Raw genomic sequence first — 15490 nt, forward strand, 5'->3', positions numbered from 1 at the left:
ACCTGGAGGCAAGTATACATTTAGAACTGACTGGGAAAAAAGTAAATGTCATTGTCCTAATATAAATGACATGAATTTTTCTTGACATTTCAGGTTCTACACTCAGCTCTTTTCACATTTGATTTAATAGAAAGTGTTCTGGCCCGAGTAGAAGAACTCATTGAAGTGAAAACAAAAGCTACAGCAGATGAAAATATTGGGGGTCAAATGAAGCATTTGATATCCTAAATCCTAGTTGTTCTTTAACTCTTGCAATACATTAAGACTTTGGTCATTATGACTTTACTTGAAAGAGACATTATCAAGCTTTAAACAAGTCTGTTGACTAATAATTTATAAAGGCTGCTAGAATACTTGCAACTATTGTTTTTTACATGTCTTATTACATGTCTTTACTGTAGAATCTGATTATGGAGATAGACAATCTACTAATTTCAACAAAATATCCCAAGTACCCTCACAACTGAGTTTGCTGCAGTTTTGAAACTGCATCTGCATGGCATAAGATGGGTTATATATAGATAGTTATATTTTATTAACCTTTGGAAATCAGAGGATGTTTTTGGTGTGTAGAAATATTCTTGTGTTTACATTACCTGGAACCCAATAGCAATGTTTGGAGAGTTTTGAGATCCACAGATGTGTAAAATACTAGGTATTATTACTGCGATTAATATTGCCAACCATACTTCTAGATTAATAAAGACTGACTGTAAATCAGGACTAGCCATACTGGAGATCTGAGCATAGGGATATTAGGACAAGAGGAACCCATGCTTCCAAAAGCACCTCCAGGACAAAACAAGATAAGTTTAGAAATTTCCACAGTGGAAGGTAATATACGTAAACAAGACAGTAAACATAATTTTTGTAATGAAAAACAAGAATGCAATTCAATGCATAATTTATTAATGCATAATATGGTCTAAAATATAGACCATAGGATTTGGGGAACCTATTTTGGGATAATTTTGATAATTCTTACCGTCTCTAACTATGAAGAATCTCCCAAAGAGATGTTTAAATATTTAGGAAAATAACAGATCACTTTGCAATCAAGCTAAAGGTAAGGCACTTGCTTTTTAATGTAGTTATACTTAAGTTGCCAAAATTGTAAAACCAAAACATACATAGAGTTTTAAAAAAATGTCCTTAACCTTCTCTTAACTTTTCTCTAAATTAGCAAATTTGATATAACTCTCATTATGTGGCATTGAATAGCACAGTAAATTTTATGTAAATGTTCATGTAATACATCAATTATATACACAAATATTTTTTAAACTAACCATGCATTTTTCTGTACAGTTGCTATATTTTTTTAAACAGACAAAGAAAGCATTTGTATTTTGTTTAGAAATGTAACTACAGAAGTTTTGAATAAATCTGATTGAAACTAAGTTAGTTACAATCCAACTGGATCTTGTGAAGCATTTTCCAAACTGGACTCTGTTCTATGATCTGGTTTTTTGCCATTAGCATTCTGTAGCGAATGTTGTCTATGTATGGTTTGGAGGTGGTCTTAAAAGGAAAAAAGAAATATGTGACATTATTTACAAATATTTTGATTAAAAGAAAATAAGATAGTTTGGGTAAAGAAATACTGAACCATTTACTCTTAATAGTACAACTGGAAAATACTCGCAAAAAGACTGAGACCAGATTCTGTGAACTGGATATCTGGGGTAAGGGAAAAACAAAGGTAACTTAGGGTGCCAGGCTGATCCTAAAGCACAACTAAAGCAGCCGTGGGACTGCTTTATTCATATTCTGATAATATCCCAACATGAAGTTGTTAGAGCTGCCAAGTATTGACTAAATATGGCTGGTCCCTGGCCACACCTCCTGCACTGGGGCAGGGAGGGGTGAAGTGGCAGTCATTATGCATGTTGTACTCCAGCTAGGCATTCCCCCAAATGGAGCAGTCTTAGTGCAAATTGACCCCACCAGGGGCCAGGTTCTGGCCTTAAGATTTAGAACTATATTTTAATGGCCATAAATAGATATGGGCCTTATGCTAACATCATCCCTTACATAGAACTCCCACTGCAGTCACTGGGATGTAAGTGCAGGATAGCTTCAAATTTATAGGATCAGCAGTAGGCCTACTTTTATTTTACACCTTTGCAGTTAACACTAAAATAGGATATGGTGCAGAACAGATTTCACAAAAAGCTAGAGGTTTGAAGTACAGTGGTTGCCATTAATATGTCAACATTTGTCACACTGCAGTAAATGAAATGCAACACTTGTTTTATAGACTCTAGAATAGGAAATAACTGCAGTATCTTGTACCAGAATATTGTAACTTGGTAAATGTTGATTTTTTTTATATGGCAACGACTTATGAAAAGGATAAAATGTAAACTAATATCTGGTTTTAAAGCGTGCTGCTGTTCCTTTTATTTTTGATACATTATTGGAATTCTGTTCGTACTATTGTAATTAGTATTTACTTGGCATTTCTGTAGAAAAATCATTACATGGTTCCTGCATGTGCATTCAGGTTTTCAATGAAAATTCATGTTTACTTAAGCTTGTAGAATGTGTGGGAGTTGCACAGATATAAAGGATATAAGTCCTCTATTGTAGTTGCTATTCCATAGATTTATTTGTATAAATCTATTCTATAATTGATTGAAGTCCACAAGTTGCTATAGTCTTTAAGTTAATAATTTGCTTTAAGAAGATCTTAAATATTACAGCCTGATTTTGATTTCATGCTATTTTTACACTAATAAATGAATGGAGTCACTCCTGATTTACAGTGACACGTGAGAACAGAATTAGGCCCTAGATTTCTGTCATTCATCTTTATAAATACTAAAAAGACCTTCTAAAGCCATTGTTAACAATAGTCTTAAACAATAAACATTTGAACAACAATAGCAGCAGACTTCGGCTAGTGTTCTTAGAACAGTAGGTATTGTCAGGACTCTGATCAAAGTTACAGCAAGCTACAAGCTCAGTTAGGGACAAATTAATTTTGCAATTCATTGCTTTTATTGGTTAATATAGTTTTTAAAAAAAGCTTTCATGGGATAATATTTGTTAGTATATACCACAAGACTTACCTTGGCTATAGTTAGCATGAGTTTAACAGTTTCAGCAGTATTATGAACTGGAATCACACGTAAATTACTGCCCAGGAATCTGCACATCAGAATAACTAAGGTTAAATTTAAAATATATATTTACGGTACATGACAGCATAAGGCTGAAACTCCTTCTCACATTATCCAAATAAGTTTTCTCCATCCCAGTGTCTCCCACAATTCTGGACATGTGGGCTGCTGTCCTCTCTGTGCCACTCATGGAGGCAGTGTTTCGGTGCTACATGGTCTGGACATGCCCCCTCTGCTCCTGCTTGCTGCTAGATTCTCTGCTTCCACAGCAGCAGACAATGGTGGTTTCTTTGCCTCCTGCACTTACTATTTTAACTTTTCTACCCAGTCTTTTGGGCAATGGGGAACAGTGTTCTCCTCAACTGACACAGGGAGGAAGAGGAATGCTAAGCCCTTAGGGTTTAAGTGTCCCCAAGCCTTCACTGCAGTGTCTCCCTGCTTGCTCCTCTGCCCATTATTGGTGCAGCCAAGCAAAGCACAAACAGCCAAGAAAGCACAAGATCAAATCCAAGTGGTGCTCTATCTCAGAGGCTGCCTTCCCAGGCTTGGCAAACTGAGTTATGCCCAGCCTGCATCCAACCTTCCATCCCTAACTCAGTTAGGCCCCAGGGCTATGAGTCAGACAGGCAGGTGGGTACCCTACCCACCAAGGCAGCCATGTTATATGTAAACTCTCATGCCTTGTTACAACATTAACCAGACATAATATGCTACCTGTCAGTTATACACAATTAAAACAGGATAAGCCTGATAAGAATTTCACTTTAAACACTCAAAAGGTTATGAAGGGGCAGGGAAATTTGCATGGCAACTGTCTGTCATATCTATTCTGTGGATAAATGGGACTTCCCTATTTAGCCATTCTTAATCCACCACCTTTCATAAGTAGTACATCCAATGACACCTTTATAAGAGGATATATAATAGGTTTAAATTATTCAAGCTGGGATTTAGCAGTGAAATGGAGGCAAGAAGATTTAGAAACTAAAGCAAAACCTCTAGAAACACTTGCACAGATTTTGCTTCCCAGTGTAGTGTTAAAATACTCCAGGGACTAAATGTGATGAATCAGGGTGAGTAGGGATGAGAATGCTTTAGAATAATCAGAGGTTTAATCCAAATAAGCAGACAACTGTTCAGATACTTATGGCTCCTGTGACCCTCCTTGTGACTATAGTAATCAGTTTTAAAAACTGGTGAACAAACATTTGTTAAATATTTCTTTATGCAAACAAGACTTATAGGGAAAAATGTAGTTTTTTAGAAATTAAAGAAAAATGGCAAAATTTTCCAGTCTGTATTACAAACCTAGAAAAAAGAATAACTAAGTATATTACATAGCACTGAAGTGATTGAAGGAAATGTTACTTGTCATGCTTTCAAGAGTGTCCCATATTGTCAAGTTGACTGTGACATGTCAAAATGATTCTGAGAGCATTGTTTTGTACTTTCTCCATTAATAAGACAAGCCAATGTTACAAACATTAGCCTCTGGCTAATTTTCCACTGGATGAGCAAAATCACCTGTGTGATGATTCAGAGAATCTATCTGTAAAACTTATGAATTCTGATTAATATTATGAAGTTGTTACTATGTAAAATTGCTGTATTGTGGAATGTCTCTAGGTCTGTTACAAGCCTTTAAACATGTATCTCCCAGACCAAGGACAATAGCAGATTAAGGACTGTTAGCACTTGAATAGATCTTACCTGGGGAGAACAAAAGAGTTACTACATACTAGGAGAAACTAGTTCTCGAACTTCCCTCACCAGAAGGGAGCAGAAGGGAGCTAGCATTTGGAGAGTAGGAAATTCCCAAATGCAGGACAAAGATGCCAAAGTGTTGAGGCTAGCCTTTAAAAAATACAGCAGGTGAAGACGAAGAGAAAGTTATGGGCAGGCGAGAGGAAGGGGATAGACCAGCCTCGGTGAGAGAAGGGTCCATGTTTCAGAACACAAGCTATGCACTGCAGCAGAAGAATTCTGGATGCCCCTGCTGACTTTGACCCCAACCCAAAGAATGCTTTGGAGTGGTGAAGAAACAGGCAGGGAAATGCATGTACAGTTTATTATTTTTGTATAGATCTGTGTATTTCTCATGTGATTAGATAAAAAGCAATGGTGTTAGAATCCTGTTCAAAGTGTCTGCGTGTTTTGTGTGTTACATTGTAGGCTCAGGGGACCTATGTGGCTAGAATTCTGGGAGAGGGTGAATTTGAACTCTAAAGTAGAAGTCTAAGGGCTTAACACTGTTCCCAAGGATGGAGTAGTGAGCTGGGTGATTGCAGCTCTCAGGAGGGGGATACTAGATAAGATCTGCACCCTTAGAGTGTGCCTAGGAACCCCAAGACAGCAGCAGTGCCTGGGGTCTGTTCAAACTCTGGAGGCTTAAAACACCTGGGGATTCAGCAGATGGATCCCCTCACATCAGTCTGGAAAGTGTCCAGCTTGGCTGCACCTTTGACAATCTGTATATAGGACCCTTGTGCAAATATTCATTAATAGAACATCTGATTTTTCTTTAGTAATAAAAATAGTGGTCCAGTTAGACATACCTCTTCTGAACCCTGAACATTAAATCCCATTCTTTTGGTCCATGCAGGGCAGCTGACAAAAGCAAAAAACTATTCCGATGAATGTTTATGAACTTCTCAGTTCTGTCTAAAAACAGTTCTTCTCTTGTCTTAAACAAGTCTTGAGTATCTGCCAATAGAAATGCAATGCCTAGAGAAGAAGAAATTGATTACAGTGTAAGCTCAGTTTGCTACTTCATACAAGTAATGAGGTTTAGCCTTCTAACTACTACTAAGTCAGCAATAAGCAGCATCCCAACTCAAACATTACTTCAGAAGGCAAAGGAATATAAGATGTGAGTCAATTCACATACCTTGGCAGTAATGTGCAAGCCAATGGGGATGGCCAGAATGAAATAATCACAAATTGACAAGACAGCAGCTACGTTCATCAGTTTAAGATTTGGTCATTTAAAATCTACAATTTAAGACCAAACTGAGTTTTCAACTTAAATATTTTTTCCATATTAACATATTGATGGGAAATTGTGAAATCCACAAAAGGTTCTGACAAATTCTAGATATTAAATTAAATGAATTTATAAAATTGCCAAGATTTGTTAGATTTCAACAAACTTTTATCTCTAAAGTTATCCAGAAAAGAAGACAGAAATAGTGGGGGAACATCTTCAGAATGAAGCCAGAGTATCTGCAAGTGCAGATGTTCCATTGGGTACCTGAAGGAACATGCAAAAGGTGCTAACCAGAAAGAATCGCTCTGTTGAACAGTCCTCAGACAGGGAAAACTATGAGACTTAGCAACATAGAAGACATACAAAGAGCAGCTCAGGTTAGAAAGGGATGGCGGAAACTTGTTCATGCCTCATGCAATATTGATGGCACGCACAGAAAGGGTTCAGATTCAGAAAAAGAACTATTTTGTATATATGCCACTTGAGTTGTTTAAAGTGCTGTTCTACTCTGAAATGCAACTGTAGAATTGGCAACATGGGTTTCATGTTTGTTGCCTCAGTGATTTCCTGATCAAATCTGCTCATTTTACAGAGATATATATATATATATTTTTGGTAACTGCCAGCTCAGCAAATTCAACGTGGAAGATAAAGGTTAAGCTCAGGGGTGTCAAACTCATTTGCTGTGGCGGGCCAGATTTGAATTAAATGTACTTTAAGTGGGCCATACATACCATAAATCGAAATACTAGGCACAACCATCTTTATGTAGTATTATATTTTATTTGCTAGATATCAGCAATATAAAAACTGCAGTAAATTCACTTCTACAACTACTACTATTTTACGATTAAAAGAATCAATGATTAAGAATTATAGTACTGCGCGATGCCCCAAGACCACACTCTCCCTCTCCCACCTTTTGAAGCGCTGTGTCTCGTGCACACAGCGCTCCACGCACTGCCGCCAGAGTACACAGATCTCATGGCAGAGCGTGATGCCGCGAGATCTCACAGCGTTGTACTCTCTGGTAGCGTCGCGCACTGTTGTGAGATCTCGCAGCGTTGTACCCTCTGGCACGCTGCCACGAGATCTCACGGCGTTGTACCCTCTGGCGCGCTGCCACGAGATCTCGCGGCGTTGTACCCTCTGGTGCGATGCCGCCAGAGAGTACAACACTGTGAGATGTTGCGGCAGCGTGTGCTGTAGTCAGTGGCCGGACCAAAAAGGTTGGCGGACCATATCTGGCCCTCGAGCCGGATGTTTGACACCCCTAGTTAAGCTGTTTTTCTTCTCGCGTATCACTAGCAATAAAAGTTCTGGTTGAATTATGCTTTACTGATATCTGTGCAGTGATATTGTCTCAGTTAGGGTCACTCAAGTGTGATTGGGATTCAGTAAACAGTTCAATTAATGCACAGAAGGAACAGAATCCAACTCAGTCACTCTTAGATAAATGGCTAAGAAGATTTTAAACAATTTTGTTATTTAATCACAAAAGTCATTAGATACATGTAGGGAGCCGTTCTGTTATGTAAGATGACATTTTATACAGTACAACTGCACTTTAATGCAATAACTAGTATCTGATTTGTCCCCAGCCCCTCCTCTCCTTTCTTTCATCCTTTTCTAATGTTGGTCTCTTGAAAGAGAAAATACATTAGCACTTTCACATCCACCTCTCCAATCTGTGTGACATTTCTGCAATGCAGCTTTTGTACAGTTTCTTAGGTCTACTCTGTGCTACTGCAAGAGGATATGCTCCTATACCCCATTAGAATTTCTGATAAGTTCTTTAAGAATTGTGCTACAATTCAATTTACCATACCAGAAAGAGAAAAAATCATGGATCCACTTTCCACTGAATCTGAGTATCGAACTCTATGGTGTTGAGACTGTAGAGATGCTGAAACTTCATGACTCTAAATAAATTTAAAAATTTATTTTAAAATGTGCTTGCAATCATATGAACTGTACTCAATACAGAATCTGAATGTTAATAGGTCTTTAGTATCTTAGTTTAGAAAATACTTTTACTCCAGTAGCAGTAATGATTTTAAACATTTTAACTGACCTTTTGCATAGTCGATGAGGATTTGAAATATTTGCATAGCTGCCACAATGATGTAGGTGTGAAATAATAGAGTAGCAATCTTTTATTTTTTTCTCTCTTCCATTATAACCAGCCTGTCTACATTCATTTTGACACAGGAAACACTTGCATAATGTATGAGGAAGCTTCACAAACAACATTTTACAGTCAAATCTTTGTTTTTAAAAAGCGATGCATAGAAGGAATATTTGCAGGCAGTAGAAATGTACATACTGGATGTTCTTTGCCTTCAATTAAGCAGATGGGTTTGAATTTCTCATTATGGATGTCAGCATTTGATTTGAAGGACAGATAGATCAGAAGAGACTGCAATGGACAACATGCTTACCATGGGAGCTTCATGGAAGAATACAAACTGCTTTGGAAAGCAAGGTGACGACACCATGCAACAAGGTAATCTGAAGAATGGGGTGGACTTGTGTATATTTTGCAACTGACTGTTTGAGAGATTTTTCCCAAAGTTTGTTTTAGAAAAAATTCAACCTATCACCCACATTGTGCAATTGAAACCAAGTAATTGTTTGTAGCTAAAGCTAGATTAGACTTTTTAGCCTACATTTTTAGACTACAACCAGCCTATTAAGTCCAGTATTGGAAGGTGGTAATGCCTAGGGGGCAGTGCAACAAACAGAATCAAGAAGCTTGGATTTGTTCCCAGCTGTGCTGCTGACATCCTATGTAATGTTGGGCAAGTCTCTACCGCTGATCCTCAGTTTTCCCACCTGTCATGTGAGAATAATATTTTTCCTGCTTCATAGAGTGATTTGCAGTCCATTTGAGAAAAGGCACTATACATGTAAGATATTATTGTTGTTCAAAAGAGAAATAAATTCACAAACCATAAGACTGTGAAATAGACGAGCACCACCAAAAAAAGATCAAAATTATCTATAAATTAATCATAGTGTTCATTAAAAGCAAAGCACACAACATTTCCTGTATCACCTTTATGTCTTATTACTATTAGTTGTATACATAAATTGCTATTAAATCAAGAGTCAAGAAGACAAAATCATGCCATTATAAGAACATGAGGCTGAAGCGTAGCTGTACACGCTCAAAGTCCAAGCAAAGCCAGTCCGATGGGCTATCAACTGAGCCAATGCAACTTCAAGAAGTCAGTGACTAGAAAAGTTATGAGTTGCATGTGCGAAGGGCATGCTCATTGACAGCTGGTTATGAAGTATCACTACAGTCTTGGGAAAAAATTCCTGCCATTACAGCTACTAGAGATGCTGGAGATTTCATGTGTAAATACATGCCATAGCTATAAAAGTGCGGGTGGTTACACAGGGAAAAAGCAAAATCCAAAATGGAGGAGCAAATAAAACTGATCCAAACCCAAATCACTAACCAGCAGAGGAGAGGCCTTCTTAGAATTCATTCTGGTTGGGTATGATGGGCCAAGGAAGAGCCTATGCTTAAATGCCACTGTTCACATTGTGACACTGGAGTGCCGCTAGTGTCACTCCAGCTACCCCCAGCTGATGACTCCTGGGGAGCCTGTACCAGCTGTCAGAGTTAAGAACGGTCTCAGTCTCTAAACTCTGGCAGGGCCAACTCCCTGAGAGTCTCTCTCATTCTGCTGGGTATAGAGAGATTCTGCACTGTGACTTTAACACACTCAAATCAGACTTCAACCTCCTCAAGAACCAGAATTTTAAACCAAAAATTGTGCACCCATGTTTGAAGCTCTTAATTTATTACTGTAATCTATCCAAAGTATTAATACTATATTACGGAAGAGACAAAGTCTTCAGGAAGGAATCTAGAAGACGACAACATCCTTGCTGGAATGACTTACATTGATCGGTTGAAAAAAATATCCATATAGTAGCATCAGTGCAGCATAAAAGAATGGACAAGGATTAAGAAAACATTGCTAAAGCAGTATAACTCACAACAGCAGCTGGCAGGAATACTAAACTGGTACCAAACATGAAAGGAAACAGCTAGCAGGATAAGAAAAAACATGAAAGAAAAAGTAGGTCTTCTATGGTAGCAGCAGGTTTTTACCAGGCAAGTGACACGTTTTCCTGCATCTAATATATACTTTAGCATTGCAAAAAATATTTTCCTGTCATAAAATCTTGGAAATAGTTGATAGGTTATTTCAGTGTTAGTGAATCAGTTGCTGCAGTTGACCAATAACTGGTGTACGGTACCTGGAGAGCTGAACTTATGATAATTGTTGTGATCCATCTTGCCTTTTCCTGCCCACCACTTTCTGCCATTGTCACAGGGGTAATTAAAAATTCTGCAATGAAATTTTCAATGAAACTTTCCAAAAAAGCTTAAAGAAAACTAGCAACAGAGAGAGAGAGAGAGAGAGAGAGAACAGAAATGTCAGCCAGCAACTGAAGAGAACACAGCTGTAATAAAGGAACACTTATTAATAGTGCTTGGTCAGGGCACAAGGGGTGCCTAAAGACCCCAACTGAAATTAGGGCCACAGTGCCTAGGTATTTTAAAAACATGTGGTAAGAGACAGTTCCTGCTCTGAGAAGCTTACAGTCTAAATTGGCAAGACAGACTAGGGTTGGAAGAAAGCTACAAACAGAATATTGGGAGCTGAGGCACAGAGAGATCAGCTGACTTGCTCAACATCATGTAAAAAGTCTGTGCCAGGGCCATGTACCCAAATATTTCACAATCCAAAGTCTAAAGCGTCAGTTTTTAATTAATAATTTAAAAAAAAATCAGTTTGTAAGGAATTATTGTTTTGGAGAAATGGCCTTACATCCATATAAATATTCTGTATCTGCCCAAGTGTGGTTGTTAATAAACACTGTGAATATTGTTCCCAAAGGAATCTGTTGTATCTATGACAGTTTTCTTCTTATTGCAACTCTCCTATCATTCAAATGCCAGAGTGATGAAAGATTAAAGAGAACTTTGCTTGCGCCAAGATGGTTCTACTGAACAATCTAATTACCTCCCAAAACCTATAGAGAGGTTCAATCACTTGGCAAAAGTCCCAGTGAATTGCTGGCAGAGCACAGCTTAGAATTCAGGATTTCCTGTTGTTTTATAAACTAAACACAAACAATTTCACATCAGGGAGTGTAACAGGGCTAAGTGTGCTTCCTGTACATGAGACACTAGGGAATGGGACCATCATGAAATGATTCAGTGGGTAAAGCTTTCAAAAGTGCCCAAATGATTTAGGAGCATAAATCCAATTTTCAAAAGGCAATTTTGCCATTTTGGGCCATTTCATTTAGGTGCTTTTGAAAGTGTACCTCAAGTCACCTCCATGGCACAGTTCAACTCACTAAGCTTCTGAGCTGACCCATAGCCCTTCTCCTTGTTCACACATTTGTATTTTTGAAAGGTATATCTAGATTTGACTACACGTGCCTTCTTCACAAAGGGTAACTTTACACAGCTGGGAGGACGCTAAGGGGCCTAAGCAGCCTCCTCAGGAAGCCCTGAATCCTCCAGCCTAGCTCTGTCCTCGATCTGCTGTGTGATTTTGCCAGTCACTGAACCATTCTGTGCCTCAGCCCCCCATCTGTGAAAAGGGCATGAGACTGCTGCTGTACCTCACAGGAGGGTTGTTGTGAGGCCTACTTTGTAAAGCTTTGGGTAAGATCAGGTCAAGTCCCATATGAAGACTGGGATCAGGCTACCCTTGGGGACGTTTCTACCTTTCCCAGGTACAGAGGCCACCCTCAGGTCTGCTATTTTAAAAAACACGACCAGGCACAAACCGCCTCCCCCTGTGAGGCCTCCCAGTCCCCTCACACATGCACACACACGTTGCCTGTCAGAAGGCACTCAGGAGGTGGGACTTGGCCGTCTAAGACTGCTCGAGATTGGCTGGCATTCCACACGCAGAGGCTTTGGGGGAGTCGCTGCAGCACCAGCACAATGCTGTGTCCCACTGTCTGAGCAAGAGGCCAGAGGGAGGCAGAGGAAGAAAGGGATTAACTGGAATTTTGAGCCTGCTGGCCCCGCAGGTTATTCACTTGTGACCTAATTCTGCCCTTGTGAAAGGCCTGGCCTCATGGCTGCTACTGAAGCGAGCGGAAATGTAGCAAGCAGAATTTGGGCCTGTATTTGAGGGTTCATCCCTCTCTTTGGTACCACAGCCCATGGCACCTAGAGCGAGTCAGGAAGTAACTTGAGCCTTTCCTCTCAGGTGACCTGCCCCATTTGAAACCCAATGTCTCTTTGTGATTTGGGAAGTAAAAAGAAGAAAAAAGCAAATAAACATCAATTATTTCATCATCAGGAAAATAATCTCTGCCTGCGTGTGAAATAGGAAAATGGGGAAGCTCAAGAACACAACTGTTGCTCTACAGCCTCTCTGGACTCTACTCCTGTCTCTTCTGTTCAACACTGCTTTCTGACTTGAGGGGCCTGGGGCCCTTGGGGTGGCACCACTGAAAATCCTGAAACTTTGGAAACCACCTTACTAATTTCTCTATAAACCCAAGTCTCAGTCTGAAAGCCTGTGGCCATATAGGTATGATTACATGAGTTGCCTGAGAGAGATGCGAAGGATTGCTGATTGCAGGCAGACACATAGAGGAACCCTCAAAAAGCAATAAAATGGGCAAAATGACGCAATTCAAAAATAATTTAAAATTTCTTCAGGACAGAGGAACAAAGAAAAAAAATACAATAACCAACCCCTGCCATTACTGCTGTGATGGAACATTCCAAATACTTTCTCTGTGAGCCTTTAAATATAATGATGATAGAGCATGAGTCAGGATCTTGTTTGGAGACAGAAGGGTCTTGAGAATGCTGCAACATCCTTTGCTGTGACTATAGGATGCATATCAGTGCTTTGCAGAGGCAAAAGGCCAATAAAAGTAGATACTGCAAACAAGTGTTACTGGGCCTAGCCCCTGCCTTTGGATAATAAATGAATCTGTACACTCATTTATGTAAAGATACCAGTACATTTTTGCTGGAAACTTGAAATTGCAACATGGACTGCTCAGACTCTGTGTAAAATAATTTCAGATTGATGAAAGGTGAACTGCACATTTAAAAAAAATTAAATAACATTTATAGCGCTGTGCTGAATAGGCCATATAACCCAGCAAAGAGAGGCATTCATCATCTTAGCCATTTCTCTTCTTCTATTACAGGCAAATAAGAAGCAGAGTCCATATCAGAGCCCCTGCTTCTGCTCAGTCAGATGCACCACCTGTACTAGCTAATGTTGAAGGAGACTGGAACCTACACTCTACCTTTGGGAGTAAGTCAAGCCTATATTTTTTAATACTGCACTTATTAAAGTATTTTAAATATTTTATATTCTATAGGGAGTAAAATAAGGGAGGAGGAAAAAATTCCTACTCCTGTGTAGAGGTGCTCCAGTGCTCTTTTGGCTGGGTATGATGGTACCAACAGAATACTAAACAATTTCTTGTGACACACGCATGGACACTACACCCAGAGCCTGTGCCTTTTATCATCTTGATTGCTAAATATGTATCTTAAGTGTGTTTATAATGAGGGGAACTTTAATTTTGACAGATTGAGAATCTAGCTCATGGTTTTTATACATTGACATAGTGCTGGTTTATACTTGAAGTCTGTGTGCACTTGTTCTTAGATTAGTATAAATCTAAATAAAAGGCACCATTTAATTCAAGTATTGATGCTGTATTTAGGGTGCATAGTAGTGATTTTTTTTGTTGAAGTGAATCTGCAAAATTTGTAACCAGAGCCGCCACTGAACTCAGAGATTTTGGAACTTGTCCAAACTCAGATGTGCATTACATGAGATATCACCTTTTGCTGGGAACCCCAGCAGATCATAAGGCAGAAACATTAGCAGGTAAGTGGAGGGATAAAGATTGGCTGCATACTTGCATCTTCCTTTGTTTGTGGAATATTGCTAGGGATATTTGGTATGTTATTTTTCTTTGAATGTTGAAAATTATAGGTTTTGCTCCAATTGGTTTTAGGCTCTCTGGAAAGCAGCAGGTGCCAGTGTGTGGCTGTGTGAACAACAATGAAATGTTTTTTCCCAAGATCCTAACTTTTTATGACTATGATAGAAGGGGGGCTAGCTGTGCTAGATTTTATATCTAAAGTATAGTGAAGCTGCAATACACAGTAGGCTCACACTGCCCTATGAGAGGCAGCAAGGTCCAGCAGATAAGACACTAGTGTGTAGTTTATTCCCAGTTCTGCCCCTGGTTTGCTTTGTGACCCTAGGCACGTCACTTAACCTCTTAAGCCTAGATCCAAAAAGGGGTTTAGGCATTGCAATGCTGAATGTTGCAGTGCCTAGAAAAATCACAGGAACAGCACTGCAAGCCACATACCCTGAATTAGTCTACTCTATACAATGAATAGGGTGAGATAGGAGCCTTAGGATGCGATTCACAATGGCCAACAAGCTAGGTGGGGAGCTGCCTAAACTAGCCCATAGATGATGCTAACAGCAGGAGCGTGTGCTAAGCTCTTCCCCTTTTACAGACTAGCATCCAAATCCAGGCTGCAGGGAAGCACTTATCTCTACTTAGTGCTCCAGGAATGGCAGCCCCTCTGCTGGAGTCAGGAGGCTTAGACATCTAAATAGCTTCTTACGGGAATGAGATGGATGCCTGCCTCACTCCACATAAAACAGCGATAGCGGTGGAAGAGGGGCCCACCTTACGACTTCTAGCCCTGTGGTTGAAGCACTCATTTGGGATGTGGTAGAGCCAGGGTCAATTCCCTCCTTTGCTTGATGGGGAGAAAGTACTTGAACAGGGGCATTCCCCCCGCCCATGAGGAGGGTGCTGCTCTAACCACTGAGCTATGTGATATTCTGATGCATGTCGCCTTCAATCTCTCCTGTTGAAGCTGTTCCACTATGGATAAACACTTAAAGAGTGATTGGGTGAGAAAGAAACTGGGCATGACTCTATGCTGTGATTAGGACATTCACTTGGGAGGTGGGGGATCCAGGGTCCAGTCCCCCTGCTCCAAGCACTCTTTCATTATTTATCCACACTGGAATAGCTTCAGCAGGAGAGATTGTGGGAGATTCACCTCAGAATATCCCAGTGATTAGAGCACTTGCCAGAGAGGTGGAAGACCCCTCTTCAGGTCCGCTTTTCCCTGCTCAAGGAGAGGGGGAAATTGAACCTGGGTCTCCCACACAGGTGAGTGCTCTAACCACTGGGCTAAAAGGTAAATGCCACTGACACCACCACCTTTTTGTTTCTCTTCTCAGATTTTGAATGGGTCCCAATGTGGTAGGTGTGCTCAGAGCCCACCTACCAGATCAGGTCCCATATGTGAAATAGGTAA

The 15490-nt window shown here is 39.8% G+C and overlaps 2 protein-coding genes across 3 annotated transcripts in view; one reads left to right on the top strand and one right to left on the bottom strand.

Annotated features, from left to right (window-relative positions):
- GLMN (glomulin, FKBP associated protein) overlaps nucleotides 1-5260 on the top strand; it is a 36313-nt gene extending 31053 nt beyond the window's left edge. For both annotated transcript variants that reach the window (XM_067538480.1, XM_067538479.1), the window contains exon 19: nucleotides 94-5260. In XM_067538480.1, coding sequence (XP_067394581.1) covers nucleotides 94-228 — 135 coding nt within the window. In that variant the 3' untranslated portion in view covers nucleotides 229-5260. The remainder of the gene's footprint in view (nucleotides 1-93) is intronic.
- On the bottom strand, nucleotides 1402-10467 carry CUNH1orf146 (chromosome unknown C1orf146 homolog). Its single transcript, XM_067538481.1, has 5 exons — nucleotides 10390-10467; nucleotides 7940-8033; nucleotides 5681-5849; nucleotides 3075-3153; nucleotides 1402-1521 (listed from the first exon to the last, which is right to left on the bottom strand). The coding sequence occupies exons 1-5, from the start codon at nucleotides 10456-10458 to the stop codon at nucleotides 1402-1404; spliced, it is 531 nt and encodes a 176-aa protein (XP_067394582.1). The 5' UTR covers nucleotides 10459-10467.
- Nucleotides 10468-15490: the final 5023 nt, after the last annotated feature.

This window comes from Emydura macquarii, unplaced genomic scaffold (assembly GCF_026122565.2).
Source record: "Emydura macquarii macquarii isolate MOO-44397 ecotype Brisbane River unplaced genomic scaffold, CSIRO-AGI_Emac_v2 contig_480, whole genome shotgun sequence".
In the NCBI taxonomy this organism is placed as follows: domain Eukaryota; kingdom Metazoa; phylum Chordata; order Testudines; family Chelidae; genus Emydura; species Emydura macquarii.